The sequence below is a fragment of the Phragmites australis genome, chromosome 4 (genome assembly GCF_958298935.1).
Source record: "Phragmites australis chromosome 4, lpPhrAust1.1, whole genome shotgun sequence".
Taxonomy (NCBI): domain Eukaryota; kingdom Viridiplantae; phylum Streptophyta; class Magnoliopsida; order Poales; family Poaceae; genus Phragmites; species Phragmites australis.
Genome location: NC_084924.1, coordinates 1,169,411 through 1,194,385, shown reverse-complemented (window position 1 = coordinate 1,194,385; position 24,975 = coordinate 1,169,411). Strand labels below are relative to the sequence as shown.

The 24,975-nt window shown below is 42.4% G+C and overlaps 4 protein-coding genes and 1 pseudogene across 9 annotated transcripts; 2 read left to right on the top strand and 3 right to left on the bottom strand.

Annotated features, from left to right (window-relative positions):
• Positions 1–1,287: 1,287 nt before the first annotated feature.
• LOC133915034 (uncharacterized) lies at positions 1,288–5,347 on the top strand. 2 transcript variants are annotated; one of them, XR_009909285.1, is made up of 10 exons: positions 1,288–1,541; positions 2,080–2,145; positions 2,470–2,594; positions 2,701–2,861; positions 3,213–3,282; positions 3,443–3,497; positions 3,999–4,158; positions 4,461–4,499; positions 4,588–4,634; positions 4,826–4,843. XR_009909285.1 is itself a non-coding variant. In XM_062358034.1 (10 exons), exons 1-10 carry the CDS (start codon positions 1,434–1,436, stop codon positions 4,935–4,937), a joined length of 867 nt encoding a protein of 288 aa, XP_062214018.1. In that variant the 5' UTR covers positions 1,294–1,433; the 3' UTR covers positions 4,938–5,347. The 2 variants fall into 2 exon arrangements, 1 of the variants encoding a protein (XP_062214018.1); XM_062358034.1 differs by having other exon boundaries at positions 1,294–1,541; positions 3,999–4,082; positions 4,826–5,347.
• Positions 5,348–6,633: 1,286 nt separating this feature from the next.
• On the bottom strand, positions 6,634–8,711 carry LOC133915033 (uncharacterized). Of its 2 annotated transcripts, none has more exons than XM_062358033.1 (2): positions 7,663–8,711; positions 6,634–6,967 (listed from the first exon to the last, which is right to left on the bottom strand). In XM_062358033.1, exons 1-2 carry the CDS (start codon positions 8,587–8,589, stop codon positions 6,965–6,967), a joined length of 930 nt encoding a protein of 309 aa, XP_062214017.1. In that variant the 5' UTR covers positions 8,590–8,711; the 3' UTR covers positions 6,634–6,964. The 2 variants fall into 2 exon arrangements, with proteins under 2 accessions (XP_062214017.1, XP_062214016.1); XM_062358032.1 differs by having other exon boundaries at positions 6,634–6,970; positions 7,663–8,710.
• A 1,861-nt stretch (positions 8,712–10,572) lies between these two features.
• On the top strand, positions 10,573–12,041 carry LOC133915032 (small ribosomal subunit protein bS6c-like). Its single transcript, XM_062358031.1, has 2 exons — positions 10,573–11,095; positions 11,687–12,041. Exons 1-2 carry the CDS (start codon positions 10,574–10,576, stop codon positions 11,930–11,932), a joined length of 768 nt encoding a protein of 255 aa, XP_062214015.1. The 5' UTR covers position 10,573; the 3' UTR covers positions 11,933–12,041.
• Positions 12,042–12,435: 394 nt separating this feature from the next.
• LOC133915031 (uncharacterized) lies at positions 12,436–18,147 on the bottom strand. Of its 4 annotated transcripts, XR_009909284.1 has the most exons (14): positions 17,834–18,147; positions 17,555–17,607; positions 17,290–17,458; positions 17,132–17,195; positions 16,612–16,691; positions 16,324–16,477; positions 15,651–15,712; positions 15,392–15,454; positions 14,285–14,343; positions 14,108–14,189; positions 13,828–13,892; positions 13,609–13,720; positions 13,212–13,258; positions 13,048–13,139 (listed from the first exon to the last, which is right to left on the bottom strand). XR_009909284.1 is itself a non-coding variant. In XM_062358030.1 (13 exons), exons 1-13 carry the CDS (start codon positions 17,978–17,980, stop codon positions 12,743–12,745), a joined length of 1,203 nt encoding a protein of 400 aa, XP_062214014.1. In that variant the 5' UTR covers positions 17,981–18,146; the 3' UTR covers positions 12,436–12,742. The 4 variants fall into 4 exon arrangements, 2 of the variants coding, with proteins under 2 accessions (XP_062214014.1, XP_062214013.1); XM_062358030.1 differs by lacking the exons at positions 13,609–13,720; positions 13,828–13,892 and adding an exon at positions 12,436–12,761 and having other exon boundaries at positions 12,927–13,139; positions 17,299–17,458; positions 17,834–18,146; XM_062358029.1 differs by lacking the exons at positions 13,609–13,720; positions 13,828–13,892 and adding an exon at positions 12,436–12,761 and having other exon boundaries at positions 12,927–13,139; positions 17,834–18,145.
• Positions 18,148–18,853: 706 nt separating this feature from the next.
• Positions 18,854–22,721, bottom strand: LOC133913982 (uncharacterized; annotated as a pseudogene).
• Between the last annotated feature and the right edge of the window lie 2,254 nt (positions 22,722–24,975).

Genomic DNA, 24,975 nt, shown 5'->3' with positions numbered 1-24,975 from the left:
AATAATATCTTATAATGAGCTTTTACTATCTAGATTATACCTTAGTGAAATTTCTATATACTGAACTAAAACTCGCCTTCCCATGAGATTGGTTCCGTCATGATGCTCCACTACATAATGATCCTGACAAAAATGATAAGTGAAACAACTTTTTTTTAGAAAGGTGACGCACCTACTTAGTATGTGATGTTTGATTATTATATTGTCACAGAGTGAACTTATTGATATAGCAAGATAAGTGATCGCAAAACATGTTTACCATGATATTTACATATTTCTTATTAGCTAAAGTCCTATAAAAACGGCTAAACATCTAAATTTGTTAGAAGCATCCTCGGTGGTCAACAGGGGAACAAGGCTGCCTCTTTTTACACGGAGCTATGGACAAATTTCAGTGTGGATCTAGCCATACCCCACTAAAAGAGATAATATTCCATAATCAAGGTACAATTTGGAGACATTCCTATCAAATGATACATGATCCGCCAGCGCTCGATGCTGAGCTGGAAGATGATTTTGGAATCTTTCCAATCAAGCAGGCATTATTATCATTATAACTCCAAACTCAAGTATAGTTTGACCCCCAACAAACTTTCTTGCGCGTTGTACGATTGGAAATATATAGAAGTTGATGCTATAAACAAAGTTTATTTTACTCTCTTGAACTATATTAATAATCCGAATAACTCTAAGGTGGCATAGCGTTCACGTCATCGAAACCATTTAGTGAAACCACTTAAGGGGTTAAGTGATATGATATTAAAACTTCGGATGAGTAAAATGGAAGATTCAAAGTTCAGGGTTATCCAAATTATTGTATAGTTCGAGGGAGTGAAGTGATTTTTTCCCTTTTTCCATTCAGCAGTATTCAAATTTTGGTATTAATGATTTATACACATAAGTGTTTTTAATAATATTATATAAAAACATACGATAAAAGTGTATATATGTGTGTGATGTGAGCGTATAGTGATATACGTGCGTCAACTTTACCTTGTAATCCGGGGAAAAAAGTTGAGGAGAGAGAAAAAAAATTGATGGAGAGAAAAGTTCAACGGACACGGTTTCAACGAGAAGCTGGCGTGCCGGCTTCGATCATGCACAGAGGAAAAGTCAACACACGCACCTTCGATCGAGGCCAGACGGTCGAGAACAGCGCAGGAGAGGTTCCATGGTCCGTCCGATCGGCATCGGACGATCAAGGCGTCGCGCGATATCATGGTTGGCTGAGGCAGAGGCGGGCTTTGGGTGTTACGTCTTCGGCATGCGAGTGACGGCCACCCGTTCCTTCCAATGGCAGCGGCCGGCGCCACCCGCCCGCCCCCGCGCCTCTCACTCACTCCGCGTGGGGGCCAGTTCAGTCTCCGCCACTCGTCGCGCTCGCACCACGGGCGGGGGCAGATACAGAGGAAGGGTGGTGGCCGGCGAGCGACATGGCGGGCTCGGCAGCCTACTCCGCGTCCGCCACTGTGGTGGTGATGGCCAAGGGCAACGGCAAGGGCAAGGGCGCCAGAGGCGGCGGCTCCGCGGGCTCCAACAAGGTCAGCTCAATCCCCTTCCAGCTCGTTACGACATCACGTGCTATCTTGGTTCAGATTTTTTTTTTTGTTTAGTATTCGCTCGAAAAAACGATCTCGTATGCTAAGTACTGTACCATCGAATTTGGCGCATCATGAGTGCAATCATCCGGGAATATACAATGCGGCAGGAAAGGTGGCCTAGAATCAAATGGTTGCTGGGCTACATAAATTCAGATGCTTTGCGGGTTAGTTGTTGGTCCTTTTTCTGCCTGGGGAAAGGGAAAGTTAGGGAACATGAATAGAGAAACCACTTCTGTTATTTATTTTTCTAAAAAAAAAACTTACCACCTATGTCATTTTGTTCTGTTATTATTAAGGAAATGTCAATGTGATAAGACAAATGTGAATTAGTATATTCGTTCTTTAGCTAGTGCATATTAAGATTACCGTGACATTATAATTCTTTGTCTTGAATTTCGGAGGTGGAATATCTGCTATGTTAATTGATAACAGATCAGGAAATATGGTCGGAGTTTCTCACGCGCTCTCTTATTTGCAGGTGTGGCGGCCTCCTAGGATTACATCTAATGTTAAGCAGAACTTGAGGATTCTAAAATTTTGGAAGGTAATCTTTTCCTGCATTCAATTTAAAACCAGCTTTCCAGCATTACCGTTTCCTATCTGTCTCTAGGGGTTAAATTCTTGTTTTGCTGTGCCTAGTATAATTAAATCTTCAGAAGAACATATGATAAATGCGTCAAGCAACACAATGCTGCACCTAAGGCATGCAAGATTAACTTTTGCATTTACTGATCAACATGGGATCAGATTATCAGATGCATGCAGTTCATATGCAGTCAAATATGTTTAGTCCTACTCTGTAATGTAGTGCGTCATTTTCAGATTAAAGCACTCCATTTGTTACAATTACTTAAACCTTTGTTATCAGGACTATGAAAGGAGGCAAACAAGTGGACCTCAACCTGCTACTAGGTACCGCAAAAAGAAAGTAATAAAAGAAGTGCTTCCTGATGACACAGACATCTACGAGGACCCTTCTTCCACTCTTCACTTGTCAGGCTTGTCTTTCCTTTCATATCCAAGACCTTACTCTTTTTTCTTAGTACTGATTCAAATTGAGTATGCTGAGTTGCTGACTTTGTGTTTTCGTTTAATCTAGCACAAGTCAGGGTTTGGAAATTGCTTCACCTGTTATTCTTGTGGACGGTTACAATGTATGTGGCTATTGGGGAAAGCTTAAGAAGGATTTCATGAATGGCAGGCAAGAAATTGCAAGACAAATGCTCATTGATGAGCTGGTATCTTTCAGTGCAGTAAGAGGTCTGCACTAGAGGATCAAACCTGTTAAAATAATGTCTCGACTATGATTTTCTCAGAAAAAGGTCTCAGCTGTGCTGCCTACTTAAGCAATAACTGTTGAAAGCTCTTACATAGTTGCACTTCTTAGTTCTTAGTCTACTACGATTTATAGTGGAAAAATCTAGTTACAACTTATAAATGAATGGAATGTAGCTAGCCAAATGTGTAGCATAACTCTATCAGGTTGTTTTTTACCTGTCACTTGCAATACCATTTTCCACTGATTTTCGTAGCAATGTAATTTCTTCAGTAGCCATGTGGTATTCTTTTACGTGAGGTATCTTATATCATTTGTCACAACGACACTTGCAGAGGTAAAAGTTGTAGTCGTATTTGATGCTGCCATGTCCGGGCTTTCTACACATAAGGAAACATATAAAGGGTAAGATGCTATTGTAAATTGACCTTTTTCTTCCATTAGATGTTGATGCCATTGAAGCTGATCTGTCTGATTAAATAAATGGAAGTTCAGTGTTTCCATCAGGTTTCTCTAGGTGGTTCTTAGGGAAAACCTAACACGCAGATTTTGCCTCATTGAACAGGGTTGATGTTGTATATTCCACTGACTTATCTGCTGATTCTTGGATAGAGAAGGAGGTACATTTTGAAGTTCTTCATCAGAAGGATACCCTAGAGTTCCTAGCATAGATTTATGACACTACTCATCAGTGCAAAACTCATGCAAAAAAGGCTCTAATATATGAAGCGTGCATGACTGAAAGTAAAAAATATTGCAAATTATTTGAGTCAGTTTCAGCATGCAGAGATGTTCTAGTTGTAGTCTTCATGCTAGCTGTATCATAACCAACTGTTTGTGTGTTTAAGGATTCTTCAGAAAAGGGTCAGCAAAAGAAGTACAATTAATATTGGTTTTTTGCTGACCTAAAGTAATGCAAATTGTTGCCATATTGTCAAGAAGCATTTTTTGTGGTTGTATTAGTTCAACACTACGAGCACTAAGTTTTTACTCTGGACATGATTATGTAATTTTGGAAGCAAATGGACTTGAGACGCATTCATATCAGATTAATACAAATGAAGTACGCAGCATGTAATACCGCTCACTGATTTCTTTTGCTGGTTCTTCCTCCAATGTAGGTCGAAGCCTTGGTGGCAGATGGCTGCCCCAAAGTCTGGGTTGTGACATCTGATGCATTGGAGCAACAATTAGCACATGGAGAAGTGTGTTTTCTTCGTTTCCAGGACAATCTGCTTCTATTTATCGCTACCGGCCATCAGACATTTATGCACTAGTTTTGTATGTTTAGTTTTGTACTTTAGTTTTGACGTTCTGCCACATTTCTGACAGAAAGTGTCACGAAATGCATTCTGCACATTTCAGTATTTAACCACCAGAAATTTTCACTAGTTCTTTATCTGGAAAACATGAGGACTGATTGTTATATTCCAAAACCAATGATAGCCTTGAAAATAAATAGAAAATGAGAGGAAATAAGGAAATAGAGGATATTAGTTGTTACTTTTATTAATTGTTTTGCCACATATTCACATGTTTTATTCCTGATGATTATAATGTAGTTCTTATTGTATATTTTGTAGGGTGCTCTTATTTGGAGCTCGAAAAGATTGGTCAAAGAGGTTAGTTTCTATTATTTTGCATTTAATGGATATTAAAGTCTCAAAGAATCATTGTATAACAGCAAAGTATTTTCTTATGATTTTGCAGTTAAAAGAATCAGAGAAGGAACTTGATATAGAACTGAAGGAAACCAGGTTCAAGTTACACCTTTTACAGTAATGCGGTGCATCATTTTCTTTCTAAAAACTTGATTTAGGCATCAAAGAGGAAATAACTTTACATATCCACTTGCCAAGCTGCAAAAATGATGGCACCAAATTTCGTTCTGGATCCAATTTATTTGCTAAATGTTCTGATCCAACCTATTTGAATTTAAAATTGACAGGTCAACGTCGTTGCAAGGAAAACTTCTGCAGCACAAGCTGAACCCAAAAGTAGTACACGCATTGAAAGGTCTTAGGAATCAGCTTGAAGAACAAGAACGGAGAAAAAAGTGACTTTAACTGCTAGATGGTGGTTGGCAAGAGAAGAGGAAGAAAACAGGTGTACATAAGTGCATTTGTGTGTGGACATCCACTAACATTGGATTCATAGACACTAGACAAGTGATAGCGCAAAACCGATGCCATCAGGAAGGTCCTCAACCAAGACAACATCATGAGAGAGCTAACGTCATGTAAAAAGAAACCTGGTTTTCTTAGGGGACAGTTTTTTGTAGACTCCGTATTTGGATCAGAGTCCCGCGGGAAAAAAAAAACCATGAGCTGTATAGTAACGCAACTGTGTGCAAGTGTTTTCAGGCATGTGGATGTGGGAAGCTCAGTTAAAGAAACGATGTCAGTAGATTTTTGAAAGTGAGCAGACTGTATATGTCTGCACTTGAAGAATCTGATGGGATTTTCATCCTGCATTCCTGCAAGCCATGATGGTTTACGAGTTCCCTGCTACTGGTTCGACCCAAAACGAACTTTTTTTGAACTAAAATGCTATTCTACCTGATTGTTTAGTTCATTTTATTAATGATGGTTATGGTGGAAAAAAATTCTATGAACTAGAGTGCATCCCTGGTTGGATCCTTGGGCGTTGTTGAACAACGATTGCCTGATGCGCTTTTAGAGTTTGGCTGAAACAAAGGCAACTGAATTTGAGCCCGCAGATGGTTTGACTGCTGAACAAGAAGCCAACGAAGCTCTGCCGTCGGAGGAGATTCGCCGCCGCCTTCTTGGGCCTATTGGCCTCGCGATGAGACAGATGGTACCAACAAAAGCCTGCGATCGCCTTCCGCCATCCGGTGCCATGCCTCGCCGGAGCTCTGCTCAGCGCGTCGTCGAGGGGAAAGGGCTGTCGAGCGAGGAAGAAGAAGAGAGTCTCTCCTTGCAATTATCGACGCCAATCGTGGCCGCATATGTCCGATCTAACGGCTTCTGATGCCCAGGGGTGGACGGTATTTGATTTACCGACCACCGCAGGGGTCGCTGTATCGCCGGAGCACCGCCGCGCGCCCCTTACGCTCGGCTCGGTGAAGGAATCGCCTTGTCCGCTCCAGGCCTGCGCCGCTACTCCTGCGCTACCTGGACAACACGGCCTGCCTTGCGGCCGGTGCCGACAGGAGAAGCCATCCAATTCCCTCGGCGCCCCGCTCGTCACTCAGCTGTCCGATCAGTCACTCCAAATCACCCGCGAAGAAATTCCAGATTACTCGATCACAGCAGCAGCACCAACAATGTAGATGTCTAGATCGCATACAGAAACCTCATGGCAAAGCACCCATCTCATTTCCAGATCCCAATTCCACACCGCGTGCGCACAATCCAAAAATACATCCAGTTTTGCACTTGGCACATACATATGTCGCGTGACTCGTGATCGATGTGAGTGCATCGTTTGTTCGTTCTTATTTTTTCTTAGAACAAGCTACCATGACAGCTGCCAATTGTAGTAATAAAGCAGGAAAAAACAGTAAGTAGAAAAGAAAAGGATGGAATCGCCACGAAGAAGGGAAAATTCTACTAGGCTATACCCATATATATGGTTTATTAAGACCGTTTATTCATATTGAGATTTGTGTCAGAAGGGTAGGTGAAAAAAATTATAAAGTAGATAATAGAATCACGTGGAAGGAAAAAACGTGTACTAAGCATAGCAAACATGTCAAAGTTTGGGCGAGGAGAAAAAACTTGCATCAACACAACGTTTGAAAACACGGAAAACCTACCAACCAGCCCCACAAAGAACAAGGGGTGATGGACTTTATTGTTATTCCAATCACAAAGTCTGGAGCCCTTAACGCACACAGAATTCATGCACGAGACAACTAGATGAACAGCACAAAGCAGTCACAAGACCAGTTCACAATGAAGCATACGGCATGGAGGTGGTTCGGACATCAGATCTGTAATCAAACAAGGCATCAAGAACTAAAGCATGAGCTTGACTAGTGATAAGCGTACGGGTGGACTATCCCCATAAAACATTCTCCATTCTTGATGCTTAACTATCTTGCCTGTTCGCTAACAGCAGCACTTCACTCCTGCAAAAACAGTAGTTCAGATACAGAGGTTAGCAAGGTTCCAGGAAACAAGAATGGTACTGCTAAGAGCGCCGCTTTATGATGTGGAAGCAACCCAATTTATTTCTATAGGATAGTAAAAAAGAAGTTAAACTTCGCTCCCCTAATCTATTTGTTATGACAAATCCAATGTGCTGATAGACAGCAATTGCCGGCACTACATGTCTTCCTGAATTTTCCCCATAAGATTGTGTTATGATATGGATATAGTTTCAGCTAACATCATCTGAAACAGAATAATGGTATTCTAAGTTTATCAGTGGCAGGTATTTGAGCATGCACTGAATATCTGCCGCAGACAACAGAATTTCTAGGCTAAACTTGAATACATTTCTTTGGCTTATCTAGAGGTTTATGAAGGCAAAACTGATTGAGCCTTTTTGGCCATTTTTATTGCAACTATTTTTAGTATCCATCCTTCACTAGAACAATCAGAAATTGAAGGCCAAGTAAGTTCAGCTATTGCATTCATGAAGTAGAAAACTTGGCTTGGTAAGACAACTAAAATTAATCCATGCTTGTGCTCAATTTATCTCTTCCACTATCATTCTAGTCAAACAGGACTGAACTAGTCTAGTACACGAATATGAAGAATGAGTGCAGAGCATGGAAGATGATAGATCAATCAACAGGCAGCAGAAGCAAGCATATACCTCGTCGTCGTCGTCCTCGTCCTCGTCCTTCTTGAGGCGAGTGGTTCCACCCTCTTTGCTGATGGGCAGTTTCATGTTCCCAAACGGGGTGTCCACATCAATCTTCCCCTTGATGGTGTACCCTGTCCCCCTGCCCCTGATCATGTCCCAGACAGCTGATCCGAAATCCTTGGGGCTGAAGCTGAACGGGACTTGCATCCTGGTGATCCCCTGCTTCTCGATCTTGGCGCTCTGCGTGAGCTCGGCGGAGGCGATGCTGTCGTCGCCGAGCCACATCTCGTACTGGAGCATGTTGAGTCCGAGGTCGAAATCGTTCTTGTTCTCGAGCTTGAGGTGAAGCGTGGCGGTAGTGTCGTCGAAGGAGAACCTGTGGAACTTGATCTTCTCGACGTCGACGTCGGGCTTGTAGGGGACGGGGATCTCGCCGGTCTTCTCGAGCGGGATCTTGATCCGGCCGATGATGGGGACGTCGACGAGGAGGACGACGCGGACGAGGTAGGGGATGATGCTCCCGGGCTGGATGTCCTTGTAGGTGCTCTTGATGTCGTCGAAGACGAGGGAGACGGGGATCTTGACGGTCTCCTCGCCGTGGGCGTGGATGGTGCCAGCGTCGGGGATGAGGCCGGAGACGAGCTTGCGGCCGTCGCTGTCGATGAGGTAGTCGATGTCGACGAGCGGGATGGGGACGGGGTTGGGGTTCTTGATGAGGACGTCCACGACGAGGTCGGCGCGGTGGAGGCTGATGTGGGGGATGTGGATGCCGGAGACGTCGGCGGTGGGCTTGCCGAAGCCGACGGCCTCCTCGATCTTCTCGCCGATGTCGTGGATGAAGTCCTTCACCTTGTCGATGAAGCCGCCGCCGCCCTCGTCATGGTCCTTGTCCTTGCCGCCGCGTTCGGTCACCGTGATGTTCTCCGACGAAGACATGCTCGACGCTGTCGCTGGCGGAGAAAAAAACCAAGAACGTGAGAGTGAGATCAGAGATTGCTTCCGTCTCGAGACGGAAGCGAGGGAGGAGAGCGAGAGCAGAGGCAGCAAGCACGTGCAGGAGTGTGGTTGGACCGACCCCTTTGTCTGATTGTCTGTCCACCTCAGCTTCACAGCTTGAGCAATCAGGAGCGGAGCACTCAGGAACACAAAGAAGTAACGGTGATAAGGCCTTCTCCAGCAGTGCCAGCAAATGAGCCGCATCTGTATTTTTATCGATTGGAGCTCTCGTATACGTCTTCAGCAGCTACCGCATACGACCTTTTCAGCAGCTACCGTGATGCCGATTGGAAATTGAGAACAGCAAATTTGAGGCCGGTTGGAGCACCTGTATCACTGTAGCTAGCGTATGCACATGGGTCCGAGGGGAGGGAGAAAGTAATAGAAGATAGGAAATATGGTAGCTACTGGAGATTAAAAAAATAGGAGATACTGTAATAGTGTTAAAGGATGCTGTAATAGTATTATAGGGGATGAATTTTTAGAGGATCTGCTGGAGATGGCCTAATTAGTGCTGTCAACTATCTGAGCTCAAGTGAGTTCATCATCTCAAATTTGAATTTTATAGAAATTCGAGTCGAGTGTGATCCGAACCAAATATTTGGTTGAGCTTATAATTAAATTTGAGCTTGGCTTTTTAAACCTCAAATCGAGTCTAAAACGAGTTAAAGTTCGAGTAGCTCACGTACTTCGAACTTTTTTTATAGCACTATCTATGAGTCATATAAGTATATAGTCACGTGAATTTGAGGTTGGACGATTGGATTTTAGGTTGGACGATTGGATTTTAGGTTTGATGATAAGATTAAAAAAAATTGACTAAAGTAAATAGACATCGGCTTTGCCTCAACGGATAGTAGTTAGAGTTAGCTGAGCTTTTGATAAGCTATTCGAGCTCGATAGGCTCTCGAGCTTGTGGCTAGACCTAAGCTTAGCTTGTTAAGGTCTTGAGACAAACTTGAATTGAGCTTATAACGAGTCGAGTTCAAGTAGCTCGCGAGTCTCGAACTTTTTTAATAGCTTTAGTGATAATGAGTTGGATTGGGACTAGATGAAGTAAGAATGCACCAGACTCGAAACCAGAGACATTACGTCCGACTTGGTTATGAAATTCTTATCAGGTGCAAAACTACCTTTAGCTCTGATCCGACGTGAATCCAAAACCCGATGGTGGTGTGAGCCATAGACCGTGAGCAAGGGGGAGCCAGGGAGAGGGAGGTGCCACACACGAGACGCACGGGAGGGCGGAGGAGTGACCGCTCAGATCCAACCCAAATCGGAGCCACTCTCCAACTACCACATCATCATGTAGCTGAGCCAAAATTTGATCAGCGATTTGCTTGCGCCAACTTAGCCAACATTTGGCTGGACGAACAACTCGGTATGACCAAATTCACTTGGTAGCCAAATTTCAGTTCCGAATCAAGCAACGGCCAAATTATCTGGACAGAACCAAAATTTGGTTAGACACGATGGATACCTAGCCCTAGTACGACAGCAACAGGTAAAATAGAACAATGAGTTAAAAACAAAAGGAACAAAGGCACCGAGAGAAGTGAAGGGATGGGAGGGAAGTATGAGCGCAACAAGCAAGACAATTTAATTCATTATATACCAGCGACAATAGGTCGAACACATGTCATTGACTTTTTTTTCATATGTAAATCAGTCATTTCATACTATCTATCACAGTTCAAAACAATTTACTATGTTCCTGTAAAATTCACACTTCATCTTAAAATAGTCATTAGTTATCGCTAAACAGAGTTCAAATAAACCACCAAAGTAAGTACCGTGACTAGAACTCATTGAACTTGTTGCGCACTAGATTAAAGTGCCATTGTTGGATAACTCGCAGTTAAGCTTTTAAGCCCTGTGTTAAACTTTAAACGCGGCAAAATTTGTCCAAACAATGTTATCTAACATGTCCAAAATTCGTCCAAACGGAGTTTTTAAGGCGGGCGTGGCGTCCTATCCTTATCTATCCAGTGGACACGAACAGCACCTCCGCCCTCCCCTCGGCTTCCCTCCAATGCCGCCACCCATGGCGCTGCCCCTCTCCTCCTCCGCCGCCACTACACTCCCTACGCTCCCGCCCTTCCGCTCTCGCGTGCCCGCCACACTGCACCTCCCCTCGGCCCGCGCCAGCGCCCGCGCGGTCTCCGCCGGCTACGCCGCGTCCTTCTACGGCGGCTCGGCGTCTGCGGCCAGCGGCGCCGAGGACGAGGGGGTCGGCGACGAGGGGGGCTCCTCCGCGGGGTTCGGCGCCGGGCTGGGACTCGGCGGCGGCGGGCTCGGGATGTCGGCCGCGGAGGCGGCGCTGGCGCTGGAGGAGCGCGAGATGCCGCCCTGCCCGCCAGGGCTGCGCCAGTACGAGACCATGGTGGTGCTCCGCCCCGACATGTCCGAGGAGGAGCGTCTCGCCCTCATCCAGCGCTACGAGGAGGTACGCCTATTCGATCGCTCCATTTACCTGCTCTACAACGCAATCCGATCACCTCTCGTCTGCATTCCACATGAATTCCTAGGAAGCTAGCTGCTTATGGTGCCTGCCTGAAAAATCTTATCGTTTGCCGGTATGAGCGTGTGATACTAGACCATCTCGTCCAAAAATGTCTTCTTTTTTGCTCATGCGTCAAACATTATCGCTGCCTATAAGTTGGATGATCTATCGATTGGTAGTGAAAATGCAAAGCTTATACTCTCCCAAGAGAATGATGCAGCACCAAATGTCTGTAACTGTAAGAGCATTGACAGCAATGGTACGGTAGCACACCGGGACATTACACAAGCTATCAAAATGACGACGATCTTCAATAATCTTGCCATGTGAGTCTATCAATTGTGTGCGCAAACTCCTACATTAGTGTGCACAAGTAACGAACAATTAGCAAAGAACTTGATTTTGTTCTATACCTATGCAAGTCTAAAATGCCATTCGATCCTCAAGTGAACCACCCATTCTCCACTCTTACCATCTGTGTATCGGTCCGTTTCGTCGGCAACTCTGCTTACCTTGGTGCTCCCCGTGTTGCAGCTGCTTGTCGCCGGCGGCGCCATGTACGTGGAGGTCTTCAACCGGGGAGTCATCCCACTGGCATACAGCATCAGGAAGAGGAACAGCCGGACCGGCCTGCCGTCCACCTACTACGACGGCATATACCTCCTCGTCACCTACTTCACCAAGCCGGAGTCCTTGGACGCTCTGCAGCAAAGGCTCAATGCCGACGACGATGTCATCCGGTCGACCAGCTTCAAGGTCCGCAAGCGGAAGGCCTTCTAAATTTGGTTTCTTCGATTCTTCTGCGTCGAAAAGCTTCAGGTTTTGAGTGTGTTCATATCATACCAGAATTCTGCTTCAGGTTGAGAGAAAATGATGCCTTTTTCTTGTATTTGTGTTCTAGAAATGCATGCATTTTTTCATTCAGGCTAGTGCTCACCGAACCGACGCTTGTGACGTTCTAAGTGATGTGGCAACAGCTTAGCCCACCATGCTCAGGCAAAAGCCTGAAGCTTGTGCTGCTGGAGGACCAATCGGCCTTGCCTACTGCAGGTTGTACAAGGGAATAGGTACTGAGACTACTTGATTCTACCTGGACAAGGCAGAAATCGACATTTTCTTGCTCAATTCAAGGGCAGAACGGAGCAAGACTTTAATCCTCTTCAGTGAAGTACAGTTCCTGTGAAAGCGTAAATGGGAAAGCCACAACCTACTCAGCAAACACAATAAGACTGAACAAAGGTATTCAGAAGTTGAACGAATTGGATTAACGCCACTCCATCCACTGGAACAAGTCGCTTATGATTTCAGATGCATTAAAACACAAAAAGATCTCGACTCATTTAGCTGTCAAGACGGTTTCCCAAAGCCTGAATTGATGCCAAAGTTCTTGAGGCGCCACAGGTATGTAGAACAGTACAAAATGCATAAGATTGCCTGCATCAACCCAGCAACTAAGGCGATAGTACTTTCAGATTTCTCAAGCGAGAACTTTCAGAAGATACAAAGCACAACTCAACAATATCTCGAAGCAACAAGCTATCATGCGGAAAGACGAGAGCACTCCAAAATCAGCCAACCATGGAGCAGCATTCAGTATCTATCATGGCGCCTGAAAATTGCAACAAATATCTAGGTTAGACAAGTGACGACTAAAGGGTTTCAAATCAAAAGGCAGAGAACTTCATATGTTCTTTGCCATGCTACATGCCACACAATCTAGCTCTACAAGCATGAAGTTACGATTTATTATGCAAGAGAAACCATTCAGCAATACCTGCGCTCCCTGGATCGAGAACGGTCCCTTCTCCTTGAATCATGGCCGCGGGAGCGGTCGTAATCTCTATCCCGATCACGGTCATGGCGACGGTCTCTATCATGGCGTCTATCGCGATCCCTATCGTGATCTCTTCTACTTTCTCGAGACTCAACTCTGTCCTTTCTTTCCCTGGATGCTCGGTTGTTGGGGTCCTTGCTGTGTTCTCTTGATCTAAAAAGCCAAACAAGTACTTTCAGATAATTTCATTACTGACTAAAATAATAAGGGTGGGGGATACCATACCGTCTATCATCTTCAGATCTGTCCTTCCTTCTTTTATTTCTCTGCTCCTGGAAGATAGCGTATTTTATGATGGCAAAAATGATGATGTTTTGGCATACTTACAAATAAAAGGCAACGTTCCAAAAGAAAGGGCAAGTGATACATTATAGGCAAGGCTGCTTCAGCATATTATAACTTACAAACTCATGGAGCGGGTAGCATATGAACAAGTTGTCACTTACAGCAAAGGATGGCAAAAGGAGAGTGCTTTCAGGATAACTTAACCAGTACTATTTATCACCAGGTCTACATAATATGATCACCCAGCAGAAAAGCAACCTCCAGCTTCTGATCAACATAATACTAAGCAGAGCATATAAGGAATTTTTCACAATTAAGTAAACATGATTCTTCATACCATGTTTTGCACGCTCCTATGCTTACATTTGTCAACATACAGTGACAGCTGTTGCCATGGGTGTGAAGATGATTGTCACATGAGATTCCAAATACGCAACATTGACTAATTCCTGTAATGACTATCGTAATAACCATAGTGCCCTCCAATGTGAGAAATGAAATAATATATAAGAAAGGTGAGAACATGGAGGCTCTTCCTTGAGATAAGAAAACTCACAGATGCCAAAAGGCCCAAAACATAGTAACTCTTTAAAGTAGAAAATGGTACATTACACTCAGCACCTGATAAATTTGCACCTTAACAAATTTAGAGAAAGGACAAAGGAATAAATCCAACTTATATTCTAATAGACAAATAGAATGTAAGTCCTAATAAGATGCGCAGGTTCCCTGATTTGATTGTTTTTATTCATTTATGGTTTACAATGCCAGGAATCCTTAATTTGTTTCATAACTCTCCAGCATCTTATTTGTATTTTGGGCATGCAGAAATTTACCTGGAGTTCTTTCAGTTTTTCACGAATCAGCAAGTAGCCCAAGTGTAGCTTCCCTCCAAAATGGTCAGCGAGACGTCGATCACTGTGTTGAGATATATTCATTTTCATGTTAAAGATGCAATTTGACAGTTTCAGATCATGTTGGGAGTGGAAGGACGAAGGATCTTAAAGTATTACTTGTCATATACACTCAGAAATGCTCCACAAATGTCACAGAGGCGTAGCTTCTGATCAGTCTATTAAGTGGACAGAGAGAGAATACCATTAGGCATTAGCAATGCTGTACCTAGTACTGCACTATGATGTAAATAGATAGATATAAAATAAAATTTATGTAACAAAATAGTGACAACCCTTAAACTCTAAAAAATGATGTAGACCATAGCATCTTTAAGAGTAAATAAAATTATATATGCATGCAAACCTAATTCACCATGATCAGAAATATCAAGAAATACGGATCAACATATGATGTAACACTGGCGCCACATCAAAGTCATTTCAAAACATGAGGCACAAAGGTAGCACCCATTGATGCTGAATAAGTGCATTGCAAACATTGGAACTCTAGATATGCAATGCACATGGTGCTTTGTAGAAAGAGTCATTTAATGGAGGTGACGTTGCAAAAAATTCAAATTGATGTGCTCAAAGAACATATAATAATTAGTATATCATTTTGTAATGCCATAAGTGCATAAACATATACTAGTGGAGCAGCAACGGTTCACAGTCTGCATACCACTTTATATTTCGGTAGTGCATTAGGTTCGGAACTAAGCAAGTGCACACATGACTGGCATAAATTCCCAAATGTGTAAAGGCTGAACTGTAACTTGAAAGAGCTTAAACTGATACGAGAATGGGATTCTGGTACGACAATATCTCATCAAGACGTTCAGGAAATATGAATTATGCAAGTTAAATTACTTCTAAGTACAATTGGGAATGCTTATGTTTAATCAGTTTCCCATTTAGACTACAGAGTATAATCATATCATTGAGCAAGATAGGATAAAACTTTAGCGCCTAGGAGTAGGAGAAATATACACATTAAATTCCTAGTTCCAATTTAAGTGGGTCCAAGAATAATGTCAGGCATCACGAAAGCCACTGATCTAGAATAAACCATTGTACCAGGGTTATCTCATAAGCCATAATAATCAATCATCAAAAGAAGCTAGCAGAAAAGACAAACAACAATACAGTGCAAACTGCAAACTAATGTTATAACACAGATAAGAACGTGATTGAAAAAAAACCCTTGGCTGTGTGAAAACTCACAATTCGAACATCAGCAACTGTATATTTAGAAGATTCTGAAGCTGGCTCCTGCCGTGGTGCCAACTAACATAAAGTCAAAACCAAAATTAGCCATCAGTAATGGTCCATTAAACCAAAGAAAAGGAATATAAGTATCAGTGTTATAAAAATGGCAAGTCATCTCTATCCTTTGTCTGCGACGGCGAGGCTAAAAAACAACCTACTTAAAATGGCTCGTAAAAGAAACATAATAAATTAAGGTGAACATGGTAATAGCTACCTTTTTCAGAGTTTCTGCCTCTTCCAAAGCTTTCTGAGCTTCATCTACCATGCCTTGTTCACCTACCAAAAGGACAACCATTAAAGTATTTCTAAGAAAATAGCAGAATGGAAGGATTCATACCAACAATACAAATACCCAACAAATTTTGGTCAACTAGACATGCAAAGGTCACAAAATTGACGTCATAATAGAAGAAAAAATCTACTGAAGACACTGTTGTCCAATTAACAAATAATCAATAGATCTATACTCTGTTTCAAAAGGAGGAGGGGGCGCCTAGCGCCAAATACCTGATTAGGAGGGCTAGGTGGCTTATTTTTGGAATAGCAAACCTATAAAGTTGCACAAAACTTGTCTATGATCGTGAAAAGGTCTAGAGATCAAAATATGCCACAAATATACCAACTATAACTTAATGTCAGTTGAGGACTCTCATACAAGTAACCCTCACAGCTTCTCACCATCACCAAATAAAACTAAAGTTTCAGTGGTGCATATGCTTAGCCTATTTGGTATATTAACTGAGTGGTTGACTTCACAACATACACGAGGAGAAATACTCACCCTAACTTGGCCCCAATTGCTAAATACATATACAACTATAAGAAAAAAAACTAGTAAAACATAGTACTTTGCAAAGTAAAGCAGTTTGAAAGATTTCTTTCCATACCAAGCTCTTCAGCTTTCTTAAGCTTTTCATTAATCATTTCTTGAGTACGAGCATCTGGAGGGGCAGGCGGTGGCACTGCTGCTATTTGAGGAGGTGGAGCAGGTTGAGGTAATGAAGCTCTGTCCTTGTTAAAAGCATCAAGCAAGAGGGTAGCCTGCGAAAATATTGGGAAATCAATTATCACATCAAAGCTAAAGTATTAGTATTTTACTAATGTGTGCTAGAAATATATAGTCTACGATCTATTAAGAATTAAAAAGTTGGATATTTGAATTTGTGAAGTAATACCTGCATATCAGCCCTTTTAGCTTTCAGTTCTTCTGCCACTTCCTGGGCCTTGATTTTATCATCAGTTCTCCCTTCAAAATCTGTTGGTACATTTCAAAGAGAAACGCTGAGTACTGATAGTACAATAACAATCTCTTAAACATGCGGTACATCCTATTGATTGAGCCTCTTATATTGCACGATACAAAAGGGGGAAATGTTAAAGTATGTTGAGTCTGACTAGGTTAATTACTTTCACATTGTTGCTGTGGCCATACTGGAAACTTTTCTTCAGTCATAAACAAATGTATTAATGTTAAACACAAAGAACAATATGCATTCACATATTTGGGGTCCATCAACCTAAACTATTTGGGATCTCGCCCCTCTCTCCAGATTAGCATATAGAGGAAACCTGGTTGCACTGCATGCCTAGAAGCTACGAGTCATCCAAATAATAAACTTCTATGAGCTGCCTTGATATGTTTTGACAACTGCGGTAATCAACAAAGTAGGAAAAATATAAATGTAGTGGAATTACCAAAGGTATCAACTTCTTTCATTTTCTCCTTGATCTGTTTTGACAGCTGCAGTATCTCGTCTGTCTGTGAACGTTAACAAGATAGTCAATTTAAAGCTTAATCAAGTCACCATTGAAAAATATAAATTCTAATAAGTAATATACAAGTGACAAAATACCAGAGTAACCTCAGACACAGATATTGCAATAGCAGCCTTGGCATCCTCATCCGCAAGGCGTTTCAGTGCCCTTTGAATTTTCCTATCACACTCCACAATGAGTCTCTCTATCATATCCTCGAGTTCTTGATCAAAATTCCCTGATCCCTTTGATTTCGCTTCTTCATAACTGCCAACAGCTCAGGAAAGCAAGGCTACACAGCACTTCGCAGAACAAACAATTTAGTGAAGAAATTTGCACATAACAATGTAAAATGAAGGATACTCTTTCCGCAGTTGAAGCGAGTGAACCTTGGAACAAGGTCCGAGATCCATTTTCTGCCATTATTAGCAAATAAGTCGGTTAGATAACAGCAGCATAAAGCAAAACTACTTTTTTTGTGGAAAGAAAATTCCATCTGCGGCATGCGCATATTAGCGATACGCAATTTATCCATGACTCCCACAAAAACCTAGGAAGATATTTTTCCACCCCCAAACCTAACCAAAATTACCATGGAAAACAGCATCTTGGGTGGGGCGGGGGGAGCAGAGAGGAGGATACCGTGAGCTGGAAGAGGTCGTGCGGGCATAGGCCCGCGAGGAAGAGGCGGCAGACGTCGCGGTCGTAGTAGTTGCGGTTGACCTCCTCCACGTCGCCGTTGCGGTTGGCCCCCATGAGCACGTCCAGCTGCTTCCGCATCGCGTCCATGGCGACCGGCGACCCCCTTTGCCCCGCCTCCCGGCAAGGCGACGAGGGTTCCGCGGGCGAGGGGACGAGGTGGGGTTTATTAGGGTTTCTACTGAACGCGCGACTGCTCTCGGCGAGAGACGCGGCGAGGGACACGAAGAAGAAGAAGAAGAGATGCGGTCGGAGCCGAGTGGGTGGGTCGTGGGCCCCCTTTCCTTATTTGGACGGCCTTAGTGGTCGGGGACGGGCCTCATACTGCATAGCCCACGGGCTAATCCGTTGGGCTGGGCCCTAAATTAGTGCTCATTGGGCCCCGGCTAATTTTAACATCTCTTTTTTACTCACTATATCGGTATAGCTCCCTCAAACAAGGAAAAAAAACTCACTGTCGGCATAGAGTGCAGTCTGCTTCTGGGCTTGAATTCAAAAATATAGAAGAAGTATGTTGTACTCCCTCCAATCATACATATACGTTATTTTGAAATAGTTTAGTCAAACTTTTAAAACTTTAACTAGCAATAGCTTTTAAAAGGTTTAGTCATATGTGTAGATTTATATTGAAAAATTACTTTTATAAATTTTCTGGCATTGAATTTAGGGGCCAGTCGTGCAACACAGAGTTGTGCAGGATCATGTCCAGAATAGTGTTCACAGAATTGGCATCGACCGTCTTCCAGTACCCATCAATCTCGACAGCAGAGAGAGAATTCAGCCCGACATCTTACCGTCACTGGCCTGGACAAGTTCACAAAGGCCTTCCCCTTCTTAGACTATTGCCAACTATTTTCCTTCACGATTCAGATTCTCGTTGTCAATAAATTTTCGTTTACTTCAGCACTCCAACAGTTTAACTTCACAGTTTCCGTCACGAAGGGATTCTCAAAGTCATTCCCTTTAAGACAGGATTCTCTCTTTTTCTTTCGCGATTCCGTTCGAATGAAATCTCTTGAAGATAAGAGAAAATAAAAAGAATACAAACGGTGAAATAAATCGAGAAGGAAACAAAATGAAAAAAATATAATTGAAGATGATCTTATAGTGAAAGCCATCCCCAAGATCCTCATCAAGCACATAGGGGCTCTGGCGGAGAAAGTTACTCGTCAAGTCGCGGAGCAGTTCGGGCCAATTCAATGCTCCCTGATGCTACTTTGATGGCAGCAACCACCGCATCAGCGGCATTAGCATCGCCATTGGTGTTATCAGGCCTTAAACTTGGAGCAGCTGGCTCCCCGGGTGGTATCAGAAACATAGAATTGGATGTACCCACAAACTTCATGGCACACGTTGCAGAAGGTGTGCAGAGAAGAGCTTCTTCATCCAGACGCCCCCGTACAGTCATCCTGTATCAAAAGAAATGTCAAAATTAATCACACATGGAAACATTGAAGCAATTCACCATACTTTCGTAGAGTGGAGCATTAGATAAGGCATTATAATTCTCCAATGGCACGTGAACTAGTGCTGCAAATGTGATGATCAACGTTACTAAATTTAGTTGACATTGTGGCGTAGATGTTAGCTGTTTATTTGGATTCAGCTTTGACTCAGGAAAAAATCAATTATATAAGGCATGTAATTCTCCAATGGCACGTGAACTGGTGCTGCAAATGTGAGGATCAACCTCACTAAATTCAGTTGACATCTGTCTGCGGCGTAGATGTTAGTTGTTTATGATTCAATAAAGCTAAGGTTTTTTTTCCATGCTATGCTAATGTTGATGATAAACTAAGCTAAAATGTATCTTGGGTTATTTTTGATGGGTGTTGATATTGTCATTTATTTAGTTTGATGATCTTCGATTTTGCATGAGTTTTGATGTAATCTAAGATTTTATTTGAGCATATTGATTATGAACTAATTGAAATTGGAGTTGGAGATATGTGTTCGCTTGTCTCATGGTGTGCAGTCGACGGATGCAACTTGGCGTTCAACAGCGGGATGATCGGGGCCAAACAGAGTGCTTGGTGCTAGATGATCAAGGGGGCCGGACGTAGTTAAGGGTAATCCTAGCTGAACACGTGGAGGTCAAGCAAAGCATTGAATACGGATGAAAACGGGTGCGTTGACAAAGTCAAGCGAATGGAATGCCGGTGCAAGTGACAAGGCGCCCGAAGAATCGAGAGCGGGAGAGACTTGCCGGGGGTCAGGATCGCATGACGGAGTACACGCGTCGACATCGAAGCGCTTGCTTAAAGTATAAGTAAGGTGGTGAGTCACGCTTTGAGAAGAGTGCAGGTGGTTTCGCGATTTGACCTTAAAAACATGAGAGGATTAGAGGAGTACATAACACCATCACGAAGCTTGCGTCGAGGCGAAGCTAAGTCGTGAAGGCGCCACGGCCGTCCGGTGGTAGGTAGGTGTGACGCCCCTGGTAATTAGATTACCCGAAACTCTGTGTTTCCACTGTACTTGTCCCATAATCAGTAGCAAGTACACACGGTTACAACAGTGATATCACATCCATACATTTTACAAGGTGAAAATGTTTAATTGGATTAAATTTACAACATTATGACCAACTGGTCTACAATATAAAAGGATATGCAGCAGAAAAATACAACAAAATAGATTCAAATATCCAGCGGGTGTGCCTCAAACCCGCCCACGGGCAACCGACTGGGAGTTGAATCCTAGAAAGACCCGATATCATCGCTTCCATGATTTTCTGGCATTATTTCTGAATAAACGACTTCAGGAGGCAAGCTATGTATATTGCAATGATACAATAATGCATGTTGAATTGAAGGATTGTCAACATATCTAGTTTTTGCATAAATGCCTTGACAATTTGAAAAGTACACAATATAATAGATTCACAACGTAATTTAAAGAGAGCAAAAAGTAAATGATAGTGCAAATAAATAAACAACAACAGCTTCATATCTACCACAAACCATGAAGATCGATTCTCCATCTAGACATACACAATACTTACACTAGTGCCTACAAGTGAAACCTGACATCCCAAAATAAATAATCTAAACCATGCAGCCTTTCCTAAGGGGCTCTTGACCGCGAGCTCGGCTATTCGAATAGATTTATTACTCTGCAGAGTTTGTACACTTTACCCACACGACATGAACTTCCCTTTGGTGGTACCCGTCGATACCGTACACTCTGCACGTTGGGTGTACATAGGGCGTCATGACAAAGCCGTTACACCGATTAATACTAACCATTGCTCCTCCCGATTAATATTATTCTCTCCAACTAAGTAAAGGGGTAGAGCTAGAGAGAGTTTTGAACTAGCCATTTGAGCCCCCTCGTACCATACATTTAAGAGCCTTAGAGCTAAGGTTTTAAAGGAGAGAAGGATACATGTTTAGCTTATATAATAGGTGAGAGTTTTAAGAGATAAACCTTTGTAATCCGTTTAAAATAGGACTGATCTCTTTGAGTAATAAAATTTATTTTTTTATATGCTTGAATTTCCCTCCTTCTAGTTTCACTTTATTGGTTCCTTTGCAAGTTTGTAAGTTTTTTGTTTTTCGGTTTTGATTTTCGTTTTGATTTTTGGGCTGAAATTTCAGCATATTGTGAGGTCATTCTTCTTGTTGCTAGAGGGATAAAAAATCACATACGAGTGTATGCACTTGGGTCTTGAGTAACCTTACCTCTAGATTATCAACTTAGAGATATTCTTTACTCGGTGATCTTTTCTTTGAGCTGTAGGTTTCACCTTTGCAGGGTTGTTTTTCTTGATGCTAGTGACTTAAACACTTACATACTCATGTATTTGAGCGGGTCTTGTGTTCCCTTGCCACTAGACTATCATCTTGGAGGATAACCTTGTTCGGTGTCCTTCTTCTTTAATTTCTTTGAAAGTTATGAGTTTTATACACAGAGACATATGGAATGGTCTTAAATGAAACATATATTTCATATTCCATCCGTGAAGTCATGTTTTCATAGAACTAGTCTTCTTAATTTGTTTATCTAATTCTTTTGCTTCCGCTTAAACGTTTTGGGGTGCGTTGGGTGAGAAATAGGAAAAAAATATCTATTTAAAGAATTTGTTGAGACGTCTATTCACCCCACTTTAAATCGTCATTCTCGTTCGGTAAAATAAGTAGGACGAACAACAGACCGACCTGAACATCACACGTAAGACCAACTCACAATTAAGTACATACAAGCGTAGGCTCACACAAGTTGACAACAAAAATGCTCGTATCTATGGATTTATCGGCCTATGTTATCAGCCATTGCGCCAGGGAATCATGGAGGGCAAGTTTGACAACGATTAATTTTGCATTAAGCAAAAATGATACTTAGAATAGTTCATGCAAACTAACTAGTGCACAAGGCGAATGGTGCAAACTGGACAATTTCCATCCTACAATAATCGACTATCTGTTTGAATCGGCCTGCTTAAAGTTGAAATCCAGTGGATACAGATAACTAAGCATAAAAACCAGCTTATGCTGGAGACCGGTTGAAGATCTCATAGTGACACCCTAATAAAACGTGTGCTCCTGAAAAACGAGTAGCGCTGCTGGTTCTTGATCTATTGGGGTAAAACCGTAAAAAAACGTAAGGTGCTTGGTGAAGGGGAGTGCTTACCAGCTCTGTAGAAGATCAGAGAGAAGGTCGGCGCCGGCCTCAAGGAGAACGAGGTCGTCGTGGGGACTGAACGCCGGGTGGTAGCACAATGACACCGAGGCGGCGTCACCGGGAAGGCCCAGCCCCACGTCGGCTCCGTCACCGCCGTTGTCCCACTTGATCTCACTTGGGTCCCCGCCTCCTCCATCTCCGCATCCATGGATTGGGACGAGGGTTAAGGACTGAGGGTTTTTCTTTTGTTTTTTTCTTGTGTCGGGCGCTTGGGTTGTTTGTTTACCGCTCTTTTTGCGTTTGCTAGGTGAGTTTCATGCGGGAAATGTTCTGGTTTATGGGGTTTGGAGGTCACGCCTGTTTATTTCTAGACGGTGAAAAGCACTTTATAAAATTATAAAATTAGATTATACAATCTGCATAAATTGATAGAAGATAAAAATATCTTATATAATCTATTTTTACTATTCAACTTATTTACTTTAATTTGCAAGCTAATATAAACAGACCTTATGAACAGAAGAGCTATGAGCAAATATTTCATACAAATTTAGAAATGGCAATAGATCAGAATCAAAGTAGGTACAGCAAAAACTCATACGCAACAAAACCTAAAACACAAATAAAAACTCACACCCGTCTGACCATGCAGGGAAAAAAAAACACCTCAAGAGAAACATCTACTCGAGTATATCAAGAAGTTCAGACTGCATCTGAGCAACACAAAACACTGTGAAGCCTTAACCAAAGAAAACAAGAAGCCACTTCAGAAATCAAATTGTAGGCAATGAGCATAGTTTTTTTTTTTTTAAGAAGGACCGGGTCTGGTTTTCATTTACAAAGCATAAGCATTACAGCACAGTTAAAAAAGACCCTGGAAAAGATCAAAATTACAACTCAATACATGAGGGGACCTTATCTTCTGCTTCATCTCCGATAGATCTAACCCAAAACGGCCACGTCTCATTGACACTGGACGACGAACCACCCCGAGGAAGGAGCCGGAGACCGCGCACTCAACCGACGAGGACACTTCACATTTTTGCGCCACAACAGTCAACATGAAACAAACATATCTTGTACACGCTGAATGCATAGTCATCTTGAACCAGCCAAAGGCTGAAGCGTCACCGGACTTAGAGCGAGCAGACGCCTCCAACTTCGACAATAGAGCTGGAACCTCCAACGTCGACGAGGGAACAAAAACCACAGACCCGATCACAAACACCAGCATGCCTCGAAAACCCCCTACCATGGCTATCGCTGTAGCTGACGCATATGCCAACATGCTCATCAATGACCAACAGGACACACAACCCCAACGAGAAAACTCCCTCGCAAACCTAATCCTAAACTAACTAAACTACATACACTAGTAAAATACTAACCTAAAACCATCAAGACCAGACCACCCTCATATTCCAACGCCAGAAAGACGTCGGATGTGAGGGAGCTGGCCGAATCGTCTCCACAATTGCCTTTGAGATGCCTCGTGCTACTGTAGCAGTACAACGAGAGGAATCAAGAAAGTTCCAAGTTCAAACTTGCAATAATTAACCAAAATGGCAGCTTACGGTCGAAATGCCAAACAGCCCAACACTCCAACAGCAACAGTCACTTACTCGGCCACAGGCCACAGCAACAAGCTAACAACCAGTGGTCCAACAGCAAGCCAAGGAGCACAAATTACTTATTACAAATATATGTCCGGACCAAAGTGATAAGAAACTAAAATAATTAAGGTAGAGTGCAAAGTTTTTCTGAAGTTCAGGAAATATACTACAGTTTTACAAAGTAGTTTGATTTTAGAAAACTAGGAGGTGTTTGAATGTAACAAATATTATAGTTCTCAGAACCATAGTATTGCTAAAAGCTTAGCCTATTTGGAGTTTTGAAAACTCCCCTTGGAACCTCTTATCTTAAACCGTGAGTATTAAATGTCTCTTATTTTTAAAATTGTAGTTTCTCCATATCGTGATTTTTAAAACCTACTACATCCAAACATGCCCTAAATTGTTTAGCCTTTTTTTTTCCACATTTTTAAGTATCTGAACATAGAGTGGAGTACACCAACTTGGATCTTGGCCTTTTACACCAACTCTGGAGAATTCCACGTGTTTCTATATTCTTCTACACGGTATTCATATGCCCTAGATTTTGGATGATATCATCCAACTATGAATTGGACTAAATTAATCTCAAACGGTTATGCTTTATACCAAGGAAAGGAAATCTTTATTGATATTTGAGAATACCAATCCTAGGCAAATACTTGCTGGCTACAAATAAGGCTCTGAAATGTGTTAGTTTGTACACAATTAATTGTTCTTCCGATCCTTTTGAAAAAGAAAACCGGAATATATTGCTGGCAATATCTCCCCTCTTAAACAATGGCAAGTCTGATTTTCATTTTTCCGTGCAAACTAAGGGGACCACACATGTTATCTATACAGAAAATAAAA

Bases quoted from the DNA above. Each gene is read 5' to 3' on its own strand.
- LOC133915034 (XM_062358034.1), top strand. From the start codon at position 1,434: ATGGCGGGCTCGGCAGCCTACTCCGCGTCCGCCACTGTGGTGGTGATG. The intron at 2,146-2,469 runs GTAATCTTTTCC...CTTTGTTATCAG, and splicing joins GGATTCTAAAATTTTGGAAG to GACTATGAAAGGAGGCAAAC. The intron at 2,595-2,700 runs GTCAGGCTTGTC...CGTTTAATCTAG, and splicing joins CCTTCTTCCACTCTTCACTT to CACAAGTCAGGGTTTGGAAA.
- LOC133915033 (XM_062358032.1), bottom strand. From the start codon at position 8,589: ATGTCTTCGTCGGAGAACATCACGGTGACCGAACGCGGCGGCAAGGAC.
- LOC133915031 (XM_062358029.1), bottom strand. From the start codon at position 17,980: ATGGACGCGATGCGGAAGCAGCTGGACGTGCTCATGGGGGCCAACCGC. The intron at 15,455-15,650 runs GTAGCTATTACC...ACTTTATGTTAG, and splicing joins AGGCAGAAACTCTGAAAAAG to TTGGCACCACGGCAGGAGCC. The intron at 14,190-14,284 runs GTAATACTTTAA...ATCTCAACACAG, and splicing joins TTTCTGAGTGTATATGACAA to TGATCGACGTCTCGCTGACC.
- LOC133915032 (XM_062358031.1), top strand. From the start codon at position 10,574: ATGTCCAAAATTCGTCCAAACGGAGTTTTTAAGGCGGGCGTGGCGTCC. The intron at 11,096-11,686 runs GTACGCCTATTC...CCCGTGTTGCAG, and splicing joins TCATCCAGCGCTACGAGGAG to CTGCTTGTCGCCGGCGGCGC.